The 22,585-nt window shown below is 39.5% G+C and overlaps 1 protein-coding gene across 12 annotated transcripts in view; it reads left to right on the top strand.

Moving 5' to 3' along the window:
- The window catches only part of PLPPR5 (phospholipid phosphatase related 5), a 263,660-nt gene that overhangs the window by 142,858 nt on the left and 98,217 nt on the right, over positions 1 to 22,585 (top strand). For all 12 annotated transcript variants that reach the window (XR_011811196.1, XR_011811195.1, XM_072042087.1 and 9 more), the window contains one exon: positions 10,363 to 10,437. Coding sequence is in view for 10 of the 12 variants with exons in the window: in XM_072042087.1 (XP_071898188.1) it covers positions 10,363 to 10,437 (75 nt within the window). In the remaining 2 variants the exon portion in view is untranslated. The remainder of the gene's footprint in view (positions 1 to 10,362; positions 10,438 to 22,585) is intronic.

Below are 22,585 nucleotides of genomic sequence, written 5' to 3'. Positions count from 1 at the left end.
CTTATATTTTATGGATGTTCCTTTTCTTGGAGCTGAAAAACCTGCATTAAAGAACAGATAATTGAGTCTTTCCCAACCGACGGAGACATTTCTGATCCTTTTCTTTATGTAATTTTGCAGTGACATTTTTCAACATGAAGTAGGATTAGTGGATTCTTCTATTCTCCCATGGCAAGTTCTTGTGGTTGGGAAAACACATATTCTTGCTTCTGCCACACTGCATATCTTTCTGTTCCTCTCGAGTTGCTTATGGATTCTTTTTTTAACAAGAATCCCTAATCGTTCATACCCATTTTTCATTTTGTGAATGTGCATCTTCAGTTTTCCCTTTGCTGTTATTTCTTCAGATCCCGTTCTTGGCCTTTTCTCATCTCTTTTGTGATCTTCTGTACTGTGTAGTTTGTTGTTCTAATGATCCAGTCCCTGCTAATTTACAGTGTTCCTTTGTCTCTTCTGATGGAGCTAACTGCTCTTCTTTTCCATTTAGAGTGTCTGCCAGTTTCTTCTCTTTCTTTCTCTATGCTGCTCTTTCAATTGGTTGTCTTTTCTTCTGTCTTGTCTTCATGGCATGAATGGCCACTTTCCTTTTATGTGTCTTTGTGTTTCAGATCCTTACTTTCTTCAGGGATCTACAATTCTTGAATCTTCCACTCTGTCTTTTATTTTCTCCCCTGTCATGTCCTTAAATCCCCTTAAAACTTGATTCCACGTACCCATGGCAACAGTCACTTTGGATTCTGTGACCAAAGAAAGCACTGAATTAATTCTGCAGTGCTTTTCTTGTTTACAAAACCAAATAAAAATGGGGGAGCTGAATTTTCCTACCTGATGAGTCAGCTCTCCACTAGAGCTGACGTTTGAGCCCTTTTTCTTAGAGCTGAGTGAAGACATCCAAAGGAACAACTCATTTACTGAATGTATCCCTTTCTTCTCTTTATCAGTTATTATCAAACAGAATCTGTTGGATTTTTACAAATTCTTTCACAAATACAAATTGTTCCCCAAATGTTCTCTGGAACAGTTTTGAGATGCTTCTTGATCTGTACATCTGGTGCTATCCCTAATTTGATATTCCAGCAGTGTGGCAGGCTGTCTAATAATGTGATACTCAGTCTATTCCCTGGCTCCTTGTTGTAAAAGACTTTCCCTATATGTCCTGAAATGGTCATAAATGCTGTTCTGACCAGATTTAATTACAGTTCTGAAATGCATTTGTAGATCTACTCTGCATAGTCAGGGATTCATAAGGGTGAAATGGAACATAAATATATTTAAGTTGAATTGCATTTGAAATTTTCCATGTTGTTTTTTTTTTTTTTTTTTTTTTTTTTTGGTTTGGTGGTATTTGTTTCTGTTTCTTTTGTTTTGGTCAGTATTACTATTCTTCCTATACCCTTGTTCTTCCATAATTGTTCTTCCAGATTCATTAACATTGATTTTAAAATACAAATGTATACTTTTAAAAACAATTTCCTAAAAAGAGCTTCTCAGAGCTGTTAACGTGAAACACTAGAGCAGAATGAGGGTGGCAGAGCTTGCTTCAGCTCTCGTTTGCCTGCTGCTCAGCTCCATGCTATTCTGTGAAGGATTCATAGTGGTTGGAAAATTCTGGCCAACGCAAGGCAGGAGAATGCATGCTTCTGTTACTCTGGGTGGAAAAATAAGGCTGTAGAAAAATTTCTATGTAAACTTTATTAAGTTTAGTGTTTCTTTCTTGGAACACAATAGAAGGATATGCCACCACATTGACAGGGGATGGTCCCACTGGAAAGTATTGAATGCTTGGTTAGGAGGTGCTGGACTTTGGGATATACTTCCCAGAACCTTTAGAGAAGAAAGCCAGCAATGGGCAACACATATCTGGGATGGTGAGGGAGGAAATAGGATAAACTGACTTTGTTAGCAGCCATCTGTTACTCCCACAGATACTGCTGCCTTGTGCATGAGTGATTAAAAACGTGAAACAGTGCAGCAGGTTCAGTCTGAAGGGATGCCTTTGCAAACCCTTGGCAAATGCTACTGGGAAGCTACAAGCATCCCTCGGTCAATAGGAACAGCTTGCTGCAGGCAGTTTGCAGGACTGGAATGATGAGAGCTGGTAGTAAGAGCTACTGAGCAGCTCAGCACAACGTACGATTGAATGCTACATAGATTCAGAGCACCAGCTAGCGTATTTGGGTAGCTGCACAGGTGTTACATACATAGTATGCACTTCATCAGCTACAGAGCTAGGAGTGCAATGTGAAAATGGCTAGAATACGCAGAAGGACCCTTAATACTTAAGCAACTATATAGGTGTATACAGGGTTGAGTAATCCTGTGAGAAAAGGTGCTAGTGTATTTTCTCATGTTAGTAATACTAGAAACAAGCTGCTTATGTGATTATACAGATTGTGGAGAGGACTAGTTCTTTTAGCAGAAGACTATCCTACAAATGAGATGCATCTTGACCATCTGTTGCCAGATGGAAGTGTTCTACTTCTGAATCACCAGCTGCAATGACATATTTAGAAAATGAATCTTTCATGGATAGACCCACAGCGCAAAACTGTTTGTGATGATCCTCTGATACACATGCTGAGGTTATATTTTTTGTTTACTTGGCCTTAAGTTGCAGTATGGCTATATACTCCTGTGAACATATTGTTATTTAGTAGATAGCGTACCCTGCAGTTCACACCCGCCCTTAGTAGGTATCCCAGCTGCCTGAATAAGTACATAATTTATCACTGAAAAATGCAAACACAACCTAAGGGTTGTATTTTACTTTTATTTATGAAATTTGTAAATTTATTTGAGGAGTCTGTAGGATTCAGCGAATGTACTTCGGTGGCCAGTGGGGGCAGTGTTCTGATATTCAGGCAGGCCCAGAACACGCTGACAGTGGGCTCACATACCTCCACCTAGAGGTATGCACTTAAATTTTCCTTGTGAAAAGAAAATAATTTGTTGTTTTTGTTTTCTTTTTCTTTTGTTCCTTAAGATACTTACTGTGATTGTATTTATTTATTTATTTATTTATTAGTGAGTAGTGATTAAGAAGAAGAAGAAATGAGCTAACTGGGAGCTTTAAAATTATGCAGTAAAATTTTAAGTCACTTGTCTCCAGAATTATTCTGTTTTAATGAAGTATAAAGACAGTTGTCATGCTTAAATTCTTTTAAGTTTGTGTCTTTTTTTTTCACATAATTATAGGCATAAATTAGGTCTAATGCAGAATCTGAGAATTGTCAGTCAATTTGTTCTCTGCAGAAATAATGCCAAATTTTAGTGTTGCATGAGCTAAAGTAATTTATTTAGCCAGAAGCAAATAGACCAAATAAGTAGAATCTAAAGAAATTGTATATAGAGATTTATAGATGCCAGCCTCCATCAAGTTTGTCTAAATGTGAAACAAATAATAATTAGATTGTTGCAGTGTCATAAAGACTCTCATTAGTTACATGGTGCACTTGTTTGGTTTTGACCTGTAGAAAGAAAAACCATACCCACTCCCATCTGTAACCGCATCACATCCCATGATCAATACAGAATTTGCTTAGCTATTCAGATATACATATTCTGGTATGCATGTGAACATAGTTTCTTCTGCTTCTTCCTTGTGTGTGTTTTTGGTGAACATTAGAGCAGTTGATTTTTTTTTTTTTTTCTGGTAAAAATATTTATAAGTAACAAGTTCCACAGGCTAACATGTGAACTAACTTTTAATTAGCAGAAGATAGGACTGAATCTTGTAACAGAAAAAAGATCTAAAATCATATAATTGCGTTTTATTTTATAACTATTTGTTTACAACTTTGAGGACACAAGACTTTTTACACTGGGTTTAAAACATACCCAATATTGCTATGCTCTCGTATGGCCTGCATCATTCATACCTCATCGGGCATTGATTATAATTGGATTTCAGTGTCTGGTAAACCTACTCCTGACTGCACAGCAAGATGTAGACTAACTATTTTTAAAGTTCTACATATTTGAATATTTTGATTCTAAAACAGAGAGAAAGATGAAGACAATAATCTATTCCAATAGCTATATGGGGAATTATTCCAGACAGTTACACTATAATAACTATTTTTGTGAGTGTCTCCCTGCAGAGATTCTCACTGACTCTCATCCTTCCCCGATGGGGGGAAGGTTTTCTTGTATATACTTTCTGAATTGCAAGTGTTAGTATGGTGGAAGGTCATTGTTATACCCATGTCAAATGGGATTTCATGTCAACACCAGGATTTTACTTCTTCACTCCAGTGGAATATTTTTTTAAGTGCAAAGCTGTAGGATTAAGATTTGCCTTGAGTTCACAAATTAAGTCAGTTTATGAAATTCTTTTATTGGTTAATGCCATATTAATTTGCCTGCTTGCAAAACAAGTGCATTCTTCCTTCATCTTCTTAACATAAAAATGACCTTGTTATTTCTAATAATGTAGCTTGTTGGGCAAAGCCTAATCCTATCGCTACAAACATAATCCAGGGAATCCTCTTCTTGCTGATATTTTTTTACTATTTGAACTCCAGTGGGAGATTTTGATTTGATGGTTGACAGGCTTCTGGGTCCTTCTAATGTTAATCTTCAAATAGTGAATAATCTAAGAAAGAGAAAGAGATAGTTTCTCTCATTTTTAGCTTTCATCTCTCATGGTTGGTAATGAGATTGCCTCCCAATGATAATTCAACTGTTTGTTTTACAGTTTTTTTTTTAAAAAAAACTTATACTTTTAAATTTTAAGATATGAGAGCATCGCTTAGCTCCCAGTATCATGACATATCCACATCCATCAGATGACCAGCAAAGAATAAAGAAACAAGACACATTTGTGCAACTTATTTGTAATCACCAGGGAAAACGGTGTGATGGCATATGTTGTACTGCCTCCAATCCTGGTAGCATTCTTGTCTGTACTTCAGTTACTTTTGACCTAGATTTTGTTGTTCCTTGGTAATCACTGAGGGCCTAGCAGATGCTGCAGGGGCCTTGTTGGCTATGGATTAATATATTTATGAGATGGAAAGATATTTGGAGAAAGTGGCAAAGTGAGTAACTGCCCTAGGTTTCAGAGGGAACGAGCATCTGAAATTTATTACTAAGGTTCACCAGTTAGTAGCACTCATGAATTTTCAGGTAGCAAAAACAGTTTAATGTCTTTTCCTGCTCTTACCAAGGTAATATGCAATTGATCTCTCCTTGCTCTCTCAGGTGAAAGCAACCAACTCTTGCATAGCTTAGATAATTTTCATTCACTTCACACTTTATTTTTGGATATAATTTAAAATGTTGAATTTGATCTCTATGATCTGTGTCCAAATGATCTGAAACAATAGTTTCAGATCTTAACGATCAGTATCAGTTATAATCTATTGATTTTTCTTGCTTTATACTTAAGAAGTTGAAAAAACATTCCTACTGGGGAGAAGTGGCTCTGGTGTTTTTCTTTTCTTACTCTGGGAGATCTGGAGCCTGAAAGGAAGATCATTTTTATTTTTTCATTTTACAATACTTTTTTGTAAGAGAAAGGCTGTTTGACTGAGCACAAGCTCCCTAGCATTTTACTACTGAGAAAAGAATAGTCTTATGTTACAGGCACACCCAAGAGACTTGTATGTTCCCCTAAGATTTGCTGAAGACAATTTCTATTTTTCCCAGAGCTATCATGTTCATTAGGCAACATTTACTGAATAGGTGAGCACGCAGCTAGGTGCTTATTTTACAGAAGCTTTTCCATGGAGAAATATACTTTGGGTCCTGAAAAACTCATTCAAGTTAGATTTTTTTTTTTTTTTGTATTTCATTGCAAAAAATGGTGTCATTTTTGCAGTGTTAACACAGAACTTCTGAGATGCAGGAATTAGTGTAACAGCAAAGCAAACTGAATTAATTCACATGAAATAGAAAGTGAGAAATATTGCGGTTACATAGAAGCCAAGATGTTACAGTAAAAGACCTTATTTTCGAAATTGCCATCATAAATGATGGGAAGGACATAAGAACAAATTATATTAGCTTTATTCTGTAATATTATTCTACTAATAAGGTAAGACCTGATAAGACTACAGCATTATTTTCTATCTATTAACATTCTGCTCGTGATTTTTAAGAATAGTTCAGCTTCTCAAAATAATGTGAAACTTTGCTCAACAAGTGGTTCAAATGCACTGAATGTGTGTTTAGATGAAATGCCATCTATTTGTACATGTATATAGCTCTGCAAATTGCATCATCATATCCTGGTGTCCTTTAGCACACTCATATCCGTGTATTGCTGCATGGCAGAATCTGGTCATGTTTCCTACCTTTAAAGCATTTTTAAAGTGTGTACAAATTACCTTTTTTTTTTTTTTTTTTTTAAATAAAAGTGGAAGACATAAGATTTACACTGACAAGTACCATTTATAAAACTGAAAATAGGTAACATAACTGATCAAATCCAGTGCAGAAGCCATCTTTGTGCAACATTTTATTTTCCATTATTGATTCCGGATGCAATAAAGCCCTGTCTTTTTCATTTAAAACTTCTACAGCAAGAACCCTGGACAGTTACGCAAAGCATATTGCTTTCAATCAGATGAGACATTCTCAGAGAGTAGAATCTTTCCTGCTTTTCATGCTATCATTTTTTTTTTCCATTCACTGCCTAGCTGTACTTCTCCTGACTTATTGCTAAGTACTTCCTCCTTGGTATTGATGGACTTCACCCGTAAATGGAAAGAGACAGATGAAATAGAATATGCAATTTATATTTCTTACTGATTCTCAAGCAGCAGGGAAGCCTATGATGGAATAGACATCTTGTAATGATGATACAGTAGTGTCTTAGATCTACTTGGCAGATGTATAACAAACTATGGAAGGTGAGCAGCACTGGGCTCTTAAATTTCCTTCATTTTGGCTTTCACCAAAAAAATAAAAAAAGGTCATGTAAGAAGAGAGTCAGAGAGTCATACATTGTCAACTGTGGATAACACAAGTAGTAAAACAGTGAGGGTAGGGGACTTCCTTTCAGAGCTGTGGGTATCTGAGTTCATTTTGTGGCTCTGGTAGAAACGTGATAATATATTGCTAGATGTCATATTCAAGCTGCAAGCCCAAGCACTTCCTCTTCTGTTTCTGAGTAATGCTGGAAATGTTTAAACTAGGAATCTTATTTTTTTACACTAAAAATTGTGTAGAATTTCCCACAGCTCATTGCAGATGTCCCATCCAAAGAGCAGGGCTCTCTGTGACCATGAAGGACCTGAGCCAGTAGGTCTGTGTAGTAATCACTTCTAGGATTGATTTCCAGGCAAACATAGGGCAGTGACTCCGTTTTGTAAAAACATTCTGCTATTTTGGTCTAGCTGCCAGACTCCTATCCTCTTTACATAGTAGCTAAAAGTTAAAAAGAATTACCCTAAACACCTGAACATTTCTCTCAAGGAGAGGTACTGAGGTTCTTTATAAATAAGGGTGTCTTGGGTTTCTCCAAATGTGATCAGAAACAAAGAACATGTTGATGACAACTGCATAAATTGTGGATGTTTGGCATACAGCTGCCAACTTAGCTGTGGTTCATAACCAGCCTTCATTCAGAGTTGCAGAGAGGTATTGCCCCTCAGTCAAACTGTGCTGTCCTGAGCTGCTCCTGGAAGCTTATGCCTGCAATCTTTCTTCCAGAAAGGAAACAGCACAGATGTGAACATGAATCCCTAGTGTAGCAGTGAAGCAGATTGGTCATGACATGGCAGGGGCAGGTGTGTCTAGAGACTGATCTTGTAGGCTACTGTTAGGCATATCCCCAAAAGAGCAGCTGGAGGCAGGCATGATAATGCCTACAGTGGGTTACTGCCAGAGTAACCATTTCATAGGCTGCCTAGTAGCTAGTTACATGAAAAGACTTCATATTACTAAAACAGAAGAACTTATTTACCAAGAGCCATTTACACAGATGTTTGTAGCATTTCAGCCATGCCCTCACAGGTGGTTTCTTGATGCTTCATTCAGGCTCACTCTTTTTCCTCCAAACTCAGAGCAACAACCTCAGGAAAGGCATTCTCATACAGGGTATGTGTTTCTCCTGTGTAAAGGATGTTCCAGGCTGCAGCCAGTGCAGGTCTCCATGTTATGAAAAAGGAAGAGCTGGGACACACCTCAGGCTCTACAGTTCATCCCCATTTATGTGCCTGGAGAGCTTTAGGTATCGGTGGACACCCAGCCACAGTACTTAGGTGACAAAAAGAAAAGCATGTCTCTCCTTTAATGCTGTGCTGGAGAAGAATCTTAGGTCCTCCTTATTCCTCAGGTAACAGCCGAAGAGCAGCCATGTACTGGTCCTTGATGCTCAGAGCTTGTTCTCTTCTCTTCAATATACTGTCAAGCACACAATAAATAATAACTGCTATGTTGGCATCTGTTCAATCAGATGAGCCTATAGTCCCAATGTGCATAGCTGTGCATGCACATCTCCATATGCAATATTAATCGTTATATTACCTAACCATATAAGTGAGTGTCAAGGAGTCCCTGGGATTCTTGCCTGAGTAAAGATTTGAATCCAGTGGAATATGACCAGCAGAGTTTTGGCTTGGATGCACACAAATAATTAAAAACTTACTTATCTATTTCTTTGATAAGTAAGTCCAGCCCTTAACAACCTGAGAGAGATTTCAAGAACATATTTGATACTGCTTGCTTATGAAGCATTTTCTTATTAATTGCTTTGAGAAAACACAGGCTGAACACAGATAACCACTGCTGTGCTTGATAGCACCAAAAACTGTGCTAAAATGCCCAGAGTGACAGAGTCCCAGCTGAAAAACTAATAGCTCCCAGGGAGCCCCCAGTTGGTGCATACGCAGGTCTCACTGCACAGAGCTGTATCTCTGTTTCCACATTTCTTCTGGCTCAGACAGAGATGGAGGCACAGTGTCAGACTCCCCCAGCCACTTTTGTGAGAGGAGAGGGGCATCTGAGATGCACAGTACATTGCTGGCCACCAGGCTGCACGCACACATACCAGTGTGTGCTTTCCCAGTGTTATTGGAAGCATCTGCCCACTCTGTTCCTGGACTGTTCAGCCCTGAGCCCTGGATGAAATATGCACGTACACAAGCAGAGCACAGGAGGGCAGGGATCCAAAGGCAGAAGTTAAAGGAGAAGTCAGAGGCAGGTTACTGAAGCATTAGAGGGAGGAGAACCAAAGAGAGATTTGGGATGGTATGGAAGAGAGAGGACAAGCCGGGAGATGGAAGTGATACATGAGAGAAGTGGAATGAGGAAAAGGGAGTATGTAAAAGTGATAAAGAGGAACTGGGGGATAAGCACATGGAGACAAGAAGGAGAAATCATGAAAAAGAAAGATGAATAGGAATGAAGAACAGCAAAAGGCACAGCTGAGAAAAACAAAAGAGGGCTAAAGGACTCTTTCAGTATCTCTTAGGAATAATTTTAAAATTAGAGATTTTAAAAATTAAATTATCAAAGCAATATATTTAAGAAAATATTTAAGAAAGAAGAGGGAGATCTAGAGGGGCTGCCTAGCATTCAGTAGCACTGTTATAATTGTTGAAGATGCTAACTCCTCTGGAGGTTTTACCTAATTTACTTTAGCAGTCATGAGCTGGCTCCTAGAATCATCGTATTCATGATGCATGGCTTTCTGCTGGTCTTTTCCTGCAGCAGGGATTAGTACTGCAGGATTTTCTTCTAGGCAGTTGATGCCTTTTTAAAAGCAAAACCAACAACAACAACAAAAACCACCACAGATCTTAATTTTCTTGCAAGGAGCTAGGAAATGTTTTGTATCTGTGGTATTGAGAAGAAACATTCTGTGGATCCTTCAGAACCAGAAGTCTGCTGTACTGGGATTTCAAGGCATGACTTCACAGATTGGTAGCCCTGTGTTACTGTGCTTCTGTAGAAGCCTGGTAGATTGAAAAATTTTAAGCCTTCACCTAATGTTCCCTCAGCAAAGCCCTCTAGTGTAAACTTTAAGAACGTGCTTAAATTTCTTTGAAGTCAACAGAATTCAGAAAAACTCTAATGAAAAGAAATAAATGTTTTGTTTTGATACTAAAAAGGTCAAAGTGAGGAGTGATATAACTAAAACAATTATAAGTACTAATATTTGTATATATACTGTTATTTGGAACAAAAACAGTTGTTAATGCTAAATTAACTTCAAATACTTTCAAGTAATAAGTTAACTCATTTCATAGTGGTATAAAGTAATATGCACTCCTCTGTCCTGTTGTAATTCTCACCATTCTTTGTTTTGGTATATTTGTGTTTTAGCCAGGCCTTTTGTAGTTTGTTGTCAGCATGTTAATCTCAGCAATGCCAGCTTGCTACAGATGGACACAACATACTTTGCTTTCTTCACAGGTGAACATGATTTCAAACATCAGGCATAAGTCTCAGAGAAGCCACACAGTGTTGCCATGCTTTGTACTTCTTGAGGTAAGAAAAACTGTAGTTATATTGCTAAGATTTTTTGGGGTATATTTTTTAAGAAGACGGTCAGTGGCTACTGATTTATATTTACCAACAGATTTATGGTTGCCTCAATACTGAGTGCTAACTGCTGGACGATGATCTATTTTTTTCCAGCTGTGAATAAAATTTCAGTCCCTGCAAGCGTAACTTTTTTTTCCAGCTCTTTCAAAAGATGGAATTAAGGGGGGTCCTTAAACATGCAATTTAATTTTAAGTGGATTTAATGCTCTGAATTGCTAAAATCCAGCAATATGAAGTACCTCTGAGATGGACCCATATAGTTATTGGTGGATAAAACTTCATGCTTTAATTCCATTAATCTAGAAGACTTTTAATTCATCAGTCTTAAAACACCTTATCTTTGGGGTAAATATCATTACTACCATTTCTTACATTGGGAACAGTGGAACAGAAAGTTATAGTAGTTGTTCAAGGCTATTCAGTCTGTCAGGATTGGCAGACATTTTGGAATGATGCATATTTCCCCCTGTCCTCGGCTCTGGTGAGGCTGCCATACCTCGAGTACTGTGTTCAGTTTTGGGCCCCTCGCTACAAGGAGGACATGGAGGTGCTCGAGCGAGTCCAGAGAAGGGCAAAGAAGTTGGTAAGGGGCCTGGAGAACAAGTCCTACGAGGAGCGGCTGAGGGAGCTGGGCTTGTTCAGCCTGGAGAAGAGGAGGCTCAGGGGCGACCTTATCGCTCTCTACAGGTACCTCAAAGGAGGCTGTAGTGAGGTGGGGCTTGGTCTGTTCTCCCCCGTGCCTGGTGACAGGACGAGGGGGAATGGGCTTAAGTTGCGCCAGGGGAGTTTTAGGTTGGATCTTAGGAAGAACTTCTTTACCGAAAGGGTTGTTAGGCATTGGAACAGGCTGCCCAGGGAAGTGGTGGAGTCACCATCCCTGGAGGTCTTTAAAAGACGTTTAGATGTAGAGCTTAGGGATGTGGTTTAGTGGAGGACTTGTTAGTGTTAGGTCAGAGGTTGGACTCGATGATCTTGAGGTCTCTTCCAACCTAGAAATTCTGTGATTCTGTGATCGGTACTTCAGTTTTGACTGCTTTAGCCTTGTGAATTGGTCTGTTTTGGTTTCGTTGGTGGGGTTGTCTTTTTATTAACAAGTGACTCTGACCCTTGGAGATCTGGAGAAAAAACGGGTCGAGGCAGGGTTTCATGGGGCAGCCTTTCTGTCTGGCAAGGCAAACGGCCTGGGGGGGAGCCAGCCCCAGAAAAGGGGGCCCTCAGCCCCCCCAACCCTTGTCCTTGCTCCACATGAGGGCATCTTCCGGGCCTCTCCCAAGGCAGCCACCTTCGGCCTCGCACGGGCCGCTCCATCACAGAGCTTTGCCGAGGTCACAGTGGCCACCAGCGGTCCCGCCCTTGCCCCGGGCCCTATAAAAGGGGCCCCCCTGCCACTGGCCTGCCACTTGCTCAGCGATTTGGTCTTCTGAAAGCCATTGGCTGAAGGAAGGCCAGAGACAGGAGCATAGCGAGAGAGAGGCGAGCAGCAGCCCTTCTCAGTGCGAGGACAAGAAATTGTTCCTGGGACCACTGAGGAGGATGTCTGGCTCTGCGAGAATGCGCCATGGGTCGAGGGCCAGCACCTCCATCACAAGAACCATCAGTGCCCAGGAGGTGTCTGGTGCCCGGCCCAGAGGCTATTACGATAAACATCTTTGGAGCCGAAGCGATGTGGGGAGCAGACCGGCCCCTCGGATGGACACCAGCAGCAGGCCTGGGCCTAGCCGGAGGTCCAGTGAGGACAGCAAAGAGAGAGAGCATGGGTTGGAGGGCCACGGGAAGCGGAGCCGTGCCCAGCAGACGGAATATGATGTGAGACCCAGCCGTGGCCAAGGGAGAGATGCCATCAGGAATTCCGTCAATGAAAATCAAGCGGAGAACGGAACGGACCCGAGGCACGGAACTGGGAGGCGTCCTGGTGCGGCACCGTGGCCGGAAAATATGCCCAATGGACAGCAGCCTGTGTGGGCAGTCCCTGCCAGGGACTGGCTCGTCCTCCAACCCGCGGAGCCCATGGAGGTGGGTGCACAAGATGAAGAGCAACCGATGGAAGTGGACCCACCTCGGCCACAACAAACATGGGAGTCCCCCGGCAGCTCTCTGAAAAGTGTCCTCAAGGAACACCGTCAGCTGTGCAGAAGGGCTCGGCAAGCTCCCTATTCGTCATCGCCCAGGCTCCACTCCAGGCATTAGCCTGGAGCCACGTGGCAATAAAGACCTTTGCCAATTGTCAGGGGTTGTGTGAGTGAGTGCTTCTTTCCCATCCGGCAGCCCTTGTGCGAGAGGTGGCAGCCCTTCTGCGCAGAGCCTCGAGGAAGAGCCCAAGAGAGGCCCCAGTTCCCTTCGGGCTGCTGCGCTGGGGTGACAGGTGGAGTCCCCAAGGGCCAGCATGCGCCTTTAACATTTGTGAAAATAAACCGAGGGGTGAAAACAGTAGTGTGTGAGTGATTATAGCTGGCTAATTGCTTATCTGAGGAGTGAGTTTCTATATCTGAGTAATTGGTAATGACAGACGTGGGGAAGGCTGAGGTACTCAGCAACTTCTTTGCCTCTGTCTGCACTGGTAGAAGGGCTTCCCACATCTTTCATGATCTTGAGGTCTTTTCCAACTTACAAATTCTGTGATTCTGTGATATTGAGTAAATTAAGCTCCATTTAAAAACAGTTTCCTTATATCTTGCTCTAATATTTGAGACCATTCACACTATAACTACTAAAGACACACACACACACATATATATATATATAATTTTATGCTAGTAGGTCATGCTTATGGTAGAGATTGCTCTAATTACATCTGCCCTGCAGTGGAGCCAGAGCTGCAGCATGGCATAGCTCTGTTGGGCTCTACTTGAGCCACTTTGCGGTTGACCAGTCAGGCCTCCCCATCCCCCAGCACACAAATTGAAGTACCTGGCTGCTATGGCTGTGTCCCAGCTGCTAGCCTAGCTATGCGAATGGTAGCTTACCAGGGCTATGGCTAAAAGCACTGCACAGCCATAGCTGTGAGCAGGACTGGGAGCACACTGGTTGCACCTGTGTATGTGGGGCAGCAGGGAGAGCACCTGTGGGAAATCTTGTGCTAGTATCTAGGTGTAAGTGCGCTACGCTGCAGTCACACAAGTTCTATGGTGTGCAAGTGTCCCTTTCCTGCTCTTACAATAGGCATATGTTTACATCTAGAATGGGCCAAACTACATTGTAACAAATACATTATTATACAACAGTGTGTATCTGGTGGAACCCAGGAAAATGTTGATTTGAAGGAGACCCTGACTGCCTTATGGAGCAAATCTTACACTGGCATCTCAGTTTAGAGTAGTTGTGCTCATTTGTATCTACAGAGGTTTTGTTCCCATTTTTATTTAAACATTTCTATGTCCAAACATTAGAATCCTGTATTAAAAACAAACAAACAAACAAACAAACACGTAGCTTATCTTTTAATGCATGTTACTGGTGTTTCTAGGGTTGCCAGCTGATTTGGTATGGGGTAGCTTGAGGAAAAGAACTAAGATGTATTTTGAGCACAAACTTTCCCGACTTATTGTGCATGCTAGTATCATTGGGTTCTGTGGACTACAGATCTTCAGATAAGCATTGCTCAGGGTGAGGGAGAGTGGGGAATTTTCATTCAAATTTCTACTAATCCACAGACTTCCAGTGTTGTATTGCATGTGCCACCTGGGGCTTACTACAGAGACAGCTGGGCATTGTTATGCCTAGATTTTATGCTAACTGGCAGCACTTAAATTGTGTCCTGGTGGTTTCAGTGATGCTTAATACTGGATTTTAGAAGCAAAAGTTGAGTAGTATTAAGATCCATCTGTGGATCTAGTTCCTAAAGTCTCTGTGTCTTGGTACACATCTCCTTACTACACAATGGTACTGGGAAGTCAGTGCTTTGGTTGCTGTGAAATGCTCAGAATATGATACATTTAGAGATATCCAATAAATAGAGGGAGGGTGATGTCATGAACTGTGGAAAAAACATAGCAATATTTCAAGGAAGACTTGTGCATGGCATAAACATAATGACTTACGTGACCTTTCCTGAGAAAGTTTTCATCCTCCACAGATCCTTGGCTTTTAAATTATTTATTTATTTATGCCAGCACATTTTGGAAGTTGCGTCCATGTGGATAGAAAATTGTTTCATCGTCTGGTATTATTTCTGTCACATCACTTCAACTAGTTTTGTAACTTGGCAATTCATGTTCACTCTTTTCAAATAACATTTGTGATCCACTGTGACACAAATCACTGCAGATCCTTTGGCTTTTCTTGCCTGTGTCATGTCATGCTGAGACTGCATCAAGATGCATGACCTCTGTATCATCAAATCTAATGGCATTAAGGGATCAAAAAACCTGATGATTTCATGATACTGTTACATAAGTTTATGTCATGGAAGTCACTAAGGAGACAGTAGAGAGCAACTGAAGTAGTAGGTGGGGGTCAGGGGACATGGTTTCTATTCCTGAACGTTGGAGGGAGTTTTTCAGCCTTATTCATATTCTTCCTTGTTGTTTGTAAAATCTGAAGAATAATTCAAGCCCACAGTGGATAAGATATGCAAACAGAAGACAACAGATGTATAGTAGCAGTACTATATTCTATAATAGCTTATTGTTTGCAGTGTTCTCTAGGATGACAAGGTGGTCAAGAAGTGTAACAACTGTAATTCTTTTTTAAAGTAATTGGATAAGAGAAGTATGCAATATCTGAGCACCTGAGCTGAAGTATTTGGGTGATGAGAAGGAAGGTCTGTGAGACGTCATGGCATTACTTTAAAGGTTTCATTATATGTTCCTCATTTCTCTAGCAGAAGAAATTAATCCACCCACATATATCAAAGACATAGTAAGGCAACAATTGTACTTATGCTTAGGCAGCAGCTGAAGAGCAAAAGAAGAAATTGGGTGAGTTCAAGTATCTGTAACCACACAGCCACACAAAGTTCTCTATGCTGATAAAGCTGAATAGCAACCATGAGGTGCCAGTGGTGGTGACAGTCATTTGGTGGTGATTATGACCCCGTGGAGACCTGATGTCTGCAATATTTATAGGACTGGGCTATCTGTCAGAGAGACCATTTATTTGCAGAAGCACGTTAATAGTTAAGGTGGCTGTAAACAGCTTCCCCAGTCTCTATTTCAAGATTGTATTTATCATGGGACATAGGAAAACTTCATTTTGCTGGAAGACTGTTAGCCTTTATTTACTTGGCTATTAGAGCACACGTGAAAGGGATACAGGATATGACATGGGACCGTACACAAGTCCTAGCTTGCTTCTCAGAGAAGCACCTGAGGTGCTGTTTCTCTCCATGCTACTGATGTCCTGGCAGCCTTTCTCCAGAGCTCAGCAGCAGCCGGAAAGCAGGGAGTTAGCCCTCAGACAGGCAATCTGGGCTGGGTGGCAAGCAGGGGCAGAACAGCTGAAGCTATGTGAAGATTGGTACCTCAGCCCTAGAAGGAGACATGAAGGTGCTGGCTGGAAGCAGCAGCAGGGAATAGTTGCATTACATGCTAGTCAGGTTCTATTTTACTCTTTGCAGAAATGTATGACTTTTTCATGAGTAGCCTGCAGGTTAGGAGCAAAAGAAAAGGTGGAGATCAGACTGATTTACATGAGGGGAATGCTAAGACTAGTCTCTTTCTTGCAACAAGATAGAATAAAGTGTGTGTGTGTGTGTGTGTGTGTTTTTTTTTTTTTTTTTTTTTTTTTTTTTCTCCATTCTCTTAAAGCTTGCTCCTAAGCATAAGCTCAACTCTGCTAAGTAGTGGCATTACATCATGAGAAAATTTGGTAGATCTAGTTTCTATTCTTTTGGTCTTTCTAGCAATACCTACCTTATGTAGTGGATTTATTTTTTTTTCCCTAACTTGTTTCTGACCTAGGGGGAGAAATTATTTAAACAGATAAGATGTACAAAAACTTCTAGCTGCAAGAAAACCAGGGCCTCTGCAATCTTCATTCTTCTGGTGATGTTAAGATCTACACATTTCAAAATGCTAGCTCTTCTCTACAGAGCAGTTTTGTAAGCTGCTACTGTCAACCTTTCAGAAAACCTCTGTCCTCTTCAATTCACAAATGATAGAAGATATTATTTGGGTATTCTGTTATCTTTTCCAGATACTTTTGTTAGTGCAATTCAAAGAGATGAACCTTCTTTTCATGTGTTGATCCTATTGGATGGAGCCTGGAGTCTGTATCCAGCTACCTAAGCTGGAGGAAAAAATATAAATTTTATAAGACTTTGAAAGCTCAGAAGCTGAATTTCTATGGCAGAACCTGAGCTGTGCAAGCATCTGTTACTTCCTGTTGCTGTCAAGAACTTCTGCTGTGTTGAGGGATTTTTGAAACAGCAAAAATCCCATGGCTTGCTGTAGCTGAGCAAACCAAGCTACCAGGGCAATTATGAGAAGTTCCCATGACAGTGTTCCCACATCGCCCAATTGAGGAATTCAGAAAAATATTGTTACCAGTAGCTGGCTTCAAGGACAAGGTTTACGTGACTGCTAATCACAAGGGGGTTGTTTTCTTGCAGGTGGGGTTGTTTTCTTGTAGTTGTTTGTCTGAGTGCTTTTGACCAATAATCTTGTGTGAAACACTATCTGCCCCTGTTAAGTTCACTATAAAAGTTAGGCTATTCGGGCAATAAAATGGAGCATGATCTGACTCTACTGGTGTCTGTCGTGCTTTTGGCCGTGCTTCCTGCAACACTGCTGGTTCAAAACATCATTTATACAGTTTCTTTTTTGTCGTCCCCCCCCCCCCTTTTTTTTTTTTGTCTAAGGCATTGAATTCTTATAGCATGTTGCTGCACTTGGTTATTTATTGTTTTCCTCCAAGCACCTTTTCCATTAAAAAAGTTTATGTAAGCATCAGATTTTGAGATTAATCTCCTTAAAGCCATGAAGTATCAAAAGTTAGATTTTCTGGCAATACCAGCTCATGCAAATCTTATGACAGACCGTAAATTCAGATTTCAAAGGTCCATTATTCTCCAAGAGTACTGTTCAACTGTCCTTTGGACTAAGATTTCCCTACCTTTTCCATCCTTACCAAAACCCTGTTTTATTTCTACCTTCTTTGTGAAGTTTTAACTCATTTGTTGCTTTATGTTTTTATAATACACATGCTGAAAACAGCTGTCCAAAACTGTGAGGTAAGCTCAACTCTCTCTTTAATGGAGGTAATTTAGATATGACAGTTAATTGTCAAAAATGCCTGGTGGACTCAGGCTAACTACCCTAAATCTTAACTGTACTAGTTTTAAAATGACTCAGTATCACCAGATGCAAGCTTCTGCTATTCTTGCAAACCTCTGTGAGTTTAGGTTTAGGTATTCTAGGTACTCTGCTATGAAAAGTATTAAGTGGTGCTATCTAGACAGTGTTTCATCTCCCCCACACGTTATGGATATAGGAATATACTCATTGGAATCTCTAGAGAAGATATAATAACTTCTTCACCCTGTATTCACATTTAGAAATTACTGAACTTACAGTTTTTGAACACAGAAATTAGAATATTAGTATGTCAGTGGGCAGATCCTTTAATACATACAGCTGTGAGAATAGTATTGACTTCTGTCCTTCAGACAGTAGTTACATTAATCATCTACCTCTCTAAATTTTGTGGAAAACTTATGTTAATGCATAACAGACTTCTGAGTTCTTAGCACAGAGCCCTGAACTGTGCTTAGCTGTGCTGATAGGCTTTGTCCTTTTTTCGTTTTTACTGGAGATATATTTTGTAGCAATACATCAACGTTTTGTGATTCTTTTTTTAATTATTTTTTATTTTTTTAATGCTTCTCAAGAGATCCTGGCTGACATTTCCCTTTGCCTTGGTTGTGCACTCTGCAGAGCTCATTATGCAATTTATTCTGTATTGAATTGTGAGCTTTCTCATAGCTGAGAGTCAAGATGACTCAGACAATTTACAGCTGATTCAACAGTAGGAGGTCAATCTTTATTTCTCCTTTACCCTTTGGGTTCTAAGGATTTATTTTCTGCCTAAAAAGGGCATTATGTATAATCTCTCTCTTGTGTAATTTTAAAGCCTACCACTTCCTTCTCTCTCTCTCTCAGTTTTGTTTTTTTCTCCCTCTGCTTCCAATACCTAAGTAGCTTGTCAGCAGTCTTAAAACTTGTAGCCAGTAAGGCACTTGGCATAGGATGCAGAAACTAGTGGCATATGAATGACTGAACTGCAATTGTATGAATTTGTGGCAATGCTGGAATGCCAACAAGGAATTAAGTGAAAAGTATTTCATGTCTCCCATTGAAGTACAGCCTTTAAAGTCACCACTTCTCAAACAGGCTTTTTTTTTTTTTTTGTAAGTTTCAAAATATATTTTTCTTTAAATCTTTATTTTTTTCTTTTTTTTTCTCTTTTTGCAATGGACCCTTAAGATATTCCACTGAATACACTAGATATGCATACTGGAGTCTGCTCTTAGACAAATAAGATTGTAACGTGTGGTGGTATGCTGCTACCAAATGTATCTGTTGGTGCTCATTTGTGTATTAGTCCTCATTCCAAGATTTGTAATTCTCTTCAGGTATGGAGTAAGATGCCTGATAACTTTATGCTTCAACGTGAAGTGAAACCATACGTAAACAGGGAAGTGTAATATTAAAATGGCATGCAGATTTGTTTCTAATAATACTGTTATATGTTGTTGATCTCTTCTCCATGATTTAGCTTAATGTTCTGCATAGCCCCTGAGGTGCAAAATGTAGATCCTGAAAGGAATTTTTCCTGAAAGAAAAAACTACAAAGATTATGGTAGCAGTTCTACCCCATTAGTAGTAATGATGATAATAATATATTCAGCAGGTTTTTTATGATGTTTTAAGGAAATTAAAACTGTTTTAAAGCAATGCCGTGCTTTGAATACCATACATCAATGTGAACTATCAGAACAGGATTAAATACACACAGTCTTTGATGAAAGTGAAATTATACAGTGACTTAATAGGAAAAATAAAATAAATACACTTTGGGTGAAAACCCCACTTGCAAAATATCCTTTACAGCATTCAGTGAATTTTGGATATCCTTGGCTTGCTGTTTTGTGGAAAGTTGTTCTTTCAATAACAGGTATCCCTTTCACTCATTTTGATTTAGGGAAAACTTGTTTTTGATTTCATGGATCATCTGAATTATGGGCAATGACTGTTTTTGTTTTCAAATCTTGTATTCCATTAACTACTCCTGGCTTATAAGTTCAGGTACAACACAATCCCAACAGGTGACACAAAGCAGAGGTTTTAAGGAAATACGTGAGCATTGAAGGAGTGACTAAGTGAATTGCTCAGGCAGTCTTTGTCATTAATTTTTTCCAGAACAGTATAGTTAAATATCTTAACATCTTAAAAAGCAAATGTCATGATTGACTATCCAATGGCCTCATTCCCAAAGCAAACAAAATTATTAGACCTTTTAAAATCTTGTTGGATTCGATATACAGATCGTTTGACAAAGAGTGTGCAGGGAAATACATCTCTAGCATTTGTGTGCTTTTCCTCTGTTCCAACAGACTCTCTTCCTTGGCAGAAACAGGGAAGTTTACCTGCTTGGAGTCTGAGCCTTGTACATGTTATTGCCAAATATTGTTCAGCCTTTATTTACTGCACTGTTCATTTAAACTGCTCTTGAATAGAAAGTAAAGGTACTTTCTATTATTATATATAAGTCATTCTTGCACAATTCTTTTCAATTGATAATTTCTGTAGTTCATTTTAGTAACATTTTACAATAAAATATGAATGTACCACAATACACATCTGTTCCATCATTGTTAGACAGAAGTACTCCACTGTTGGAAATGGTCCCCAGAGAGGCTCTGACTATTTGTGTAGTATTTTACTATCAAGAAAAGCAATACATTTTATTTGCCAATGCCCTGAAAGATTAAACTTCCAGCCATATCTAACAGGATGGTAAATATTCAGGGAGAAGAGGATTTCAACACTAATCATTCACTGGGAGCAATGGAACCATAAGAGAAAGAACTGATGCTGATGAGAACTAATTGTTCTAATGAAACTTATTAATATCTTCTACTGACAAGGCAAACATTGGAAAGCTGCTGCTTCTTTGAAATGGATAAAGCACAGTAATTCAATAAATATTCTTTATTTGTAATGTAATCTTCCCAAGCAATTTCTGAGCTTGACTCTCATAAACCAGTAACACCCTAGTAAGCAATTTCACTGTAGCAGATAATTGTTTAAGTTGTTAAGCACTTGTGTAATAGAGAACCAGATGCGAGTAAATGTCCTGCATGTAAGGGTTGTGCTAGTCACCCCAGGAAGTACAGAAATGAGCCAGCTCCCCTTCTTTCTTCATCTTCACCTGCTGGTAATGAAAGCAATTGGAGTAGTCAATAACATTAAGTGGGTACTATTTCTCCAGCTTTTCTTAAAGCCTTTTTTACTTACAAGAAATAGATCAAAGCACAAGAAAGCAGAAGGGAGGATAGTAAGGAGAGCAGGATCCAAGGGAGATAATCTGAGGGAAACTAATCCATGAATAATTTTTTCCAGAATTGTCTTGAAGTCTGAAGAGGTTTCTGGGTTCATTATTGCTCTTCACTCTGATGTGATGACTTTTCTAGCCCTGGCTATGAGAAATGTAGAAAGAAGAAATTTTCCATCATTGAGTGAATGCACTGTGATTTACCTCTCTTGCTGGCCATCCTAGAAGTAGTTCTATACATGTTGGATAGGAACTTTCCTTTGTCTATGGGATATTTTTAGTGTGTGTAAGTATATTTTTAGACAGTGTAAGTCTATTTTAAGTCTTTTATGTCATAATTATCCCAATTGGTTTATAAGCTTTAATACTTTATATTTCTTTAAAACTCCCACACTAGTGATATTTTTTATGAAAGCTGAAATGAAAAGATTATCTAGAAGTATCTACTCATTATATAGATCTAGTAAGATACAGCTACCAATACAGGATTAAATTGTTGTGTATTAACATCAACGAACACTTCTCCTTCCTTTTTTTTTTTTTTCTTCCATTTCTGGGGAAGAGTTTATGATAAAAAGTCTTCTGTTTTCCCATTTTCTGGAAAATGGGAAACCTTGTTTCTGGAGTTTCTAGTTGCAACATTATTGCAAGAGAGTTGAGAGATTAAACAGTGAGTACATGATTTAAACCTATGTGGATGATATGCGTTTTTTTAGACTTATATGTAATACACCATATGGAGTTTTCCTAAACTCATTGTTGACTTTATCTGAGTAACTAAAGCTAAGAAAAATATGAAATTGTGCCTATTTCTGTGTGCCTATTATTTTTTTGCTAACTGAAATTTTAATTGTTTCTAATGGAATTAAACAGTGGACATTAGGATGCCTAATAAGCTAAATAATTTGCTTAAATCCAATTTGGATACTGTCCTAGTTACTATAGAAGCAGTATTCAGCATGCTGGATATTGGCATTGCTCAATGATGAAAAGGTTAAGGCCATAAAAATTATGTGTCCTGAGATGGTTGTATCTTTTTAGCAACCGCCCACTCCATTTCCCTAAGGTTAGTTTTCATGCCAGCTTAGTGAGAATCTGATCCTGCAGCCCTTATGTTCTGTCCTCAGATCTCCTACTGCTTTTAATTTCTCTAAATTAACAGAATTTGGGGGGGGGGCGGGGGGAAGACACCAAACTCTAATAATATTTTAATGTCTATTTCTGAGATATACTTCATAATTACAGCATTACCACAGTGCAGTCACTTCAAAGTAAATGAACCTTCTGTAATGTGGCATGAGGAAGAACTGTGTGATGCTTTAAGGCCGTTAGAATAAAATCACTAGGTGGTCTTAAGAGGAGAGAAACGCTGCTAATAGTTCTGGCAGGTATCAGTTAATCCTTTCCAAAAAGGAATGCTGAAGATATTTTATGTTACTTGAGTGTGTCCCAGTGATATGTCCTTCTCACCCCTCAACCACTTGCCAGGCCTAGGAAGAGGATCTCATACGTGGCAAGCCACACTGTTTGTGCATCAAGTTCTCTTCATGGTGTCCTGCTGTCTGTGCAAGTACAATAGTTGCCACATGAACTGTTGAGC

Source organism: Anas platyrhynchos, chromosome 8 (assembly GCF_047663525.1).
Source record: "Anas platyrhynchos isolate ZD024472 breed Pekin duck chromosome 8, IASCAAS_PekinDuck_T2T, whole genome shotgun sequence".
NCBI lineage: Eukaryota > Metazoa > Chordata > Aves > Anseriformes > Anatidae > Anas > Anas platyrhynchos.
This window is presented reverse-complemented; position numbering and strand designations above follow the sequence as displayed.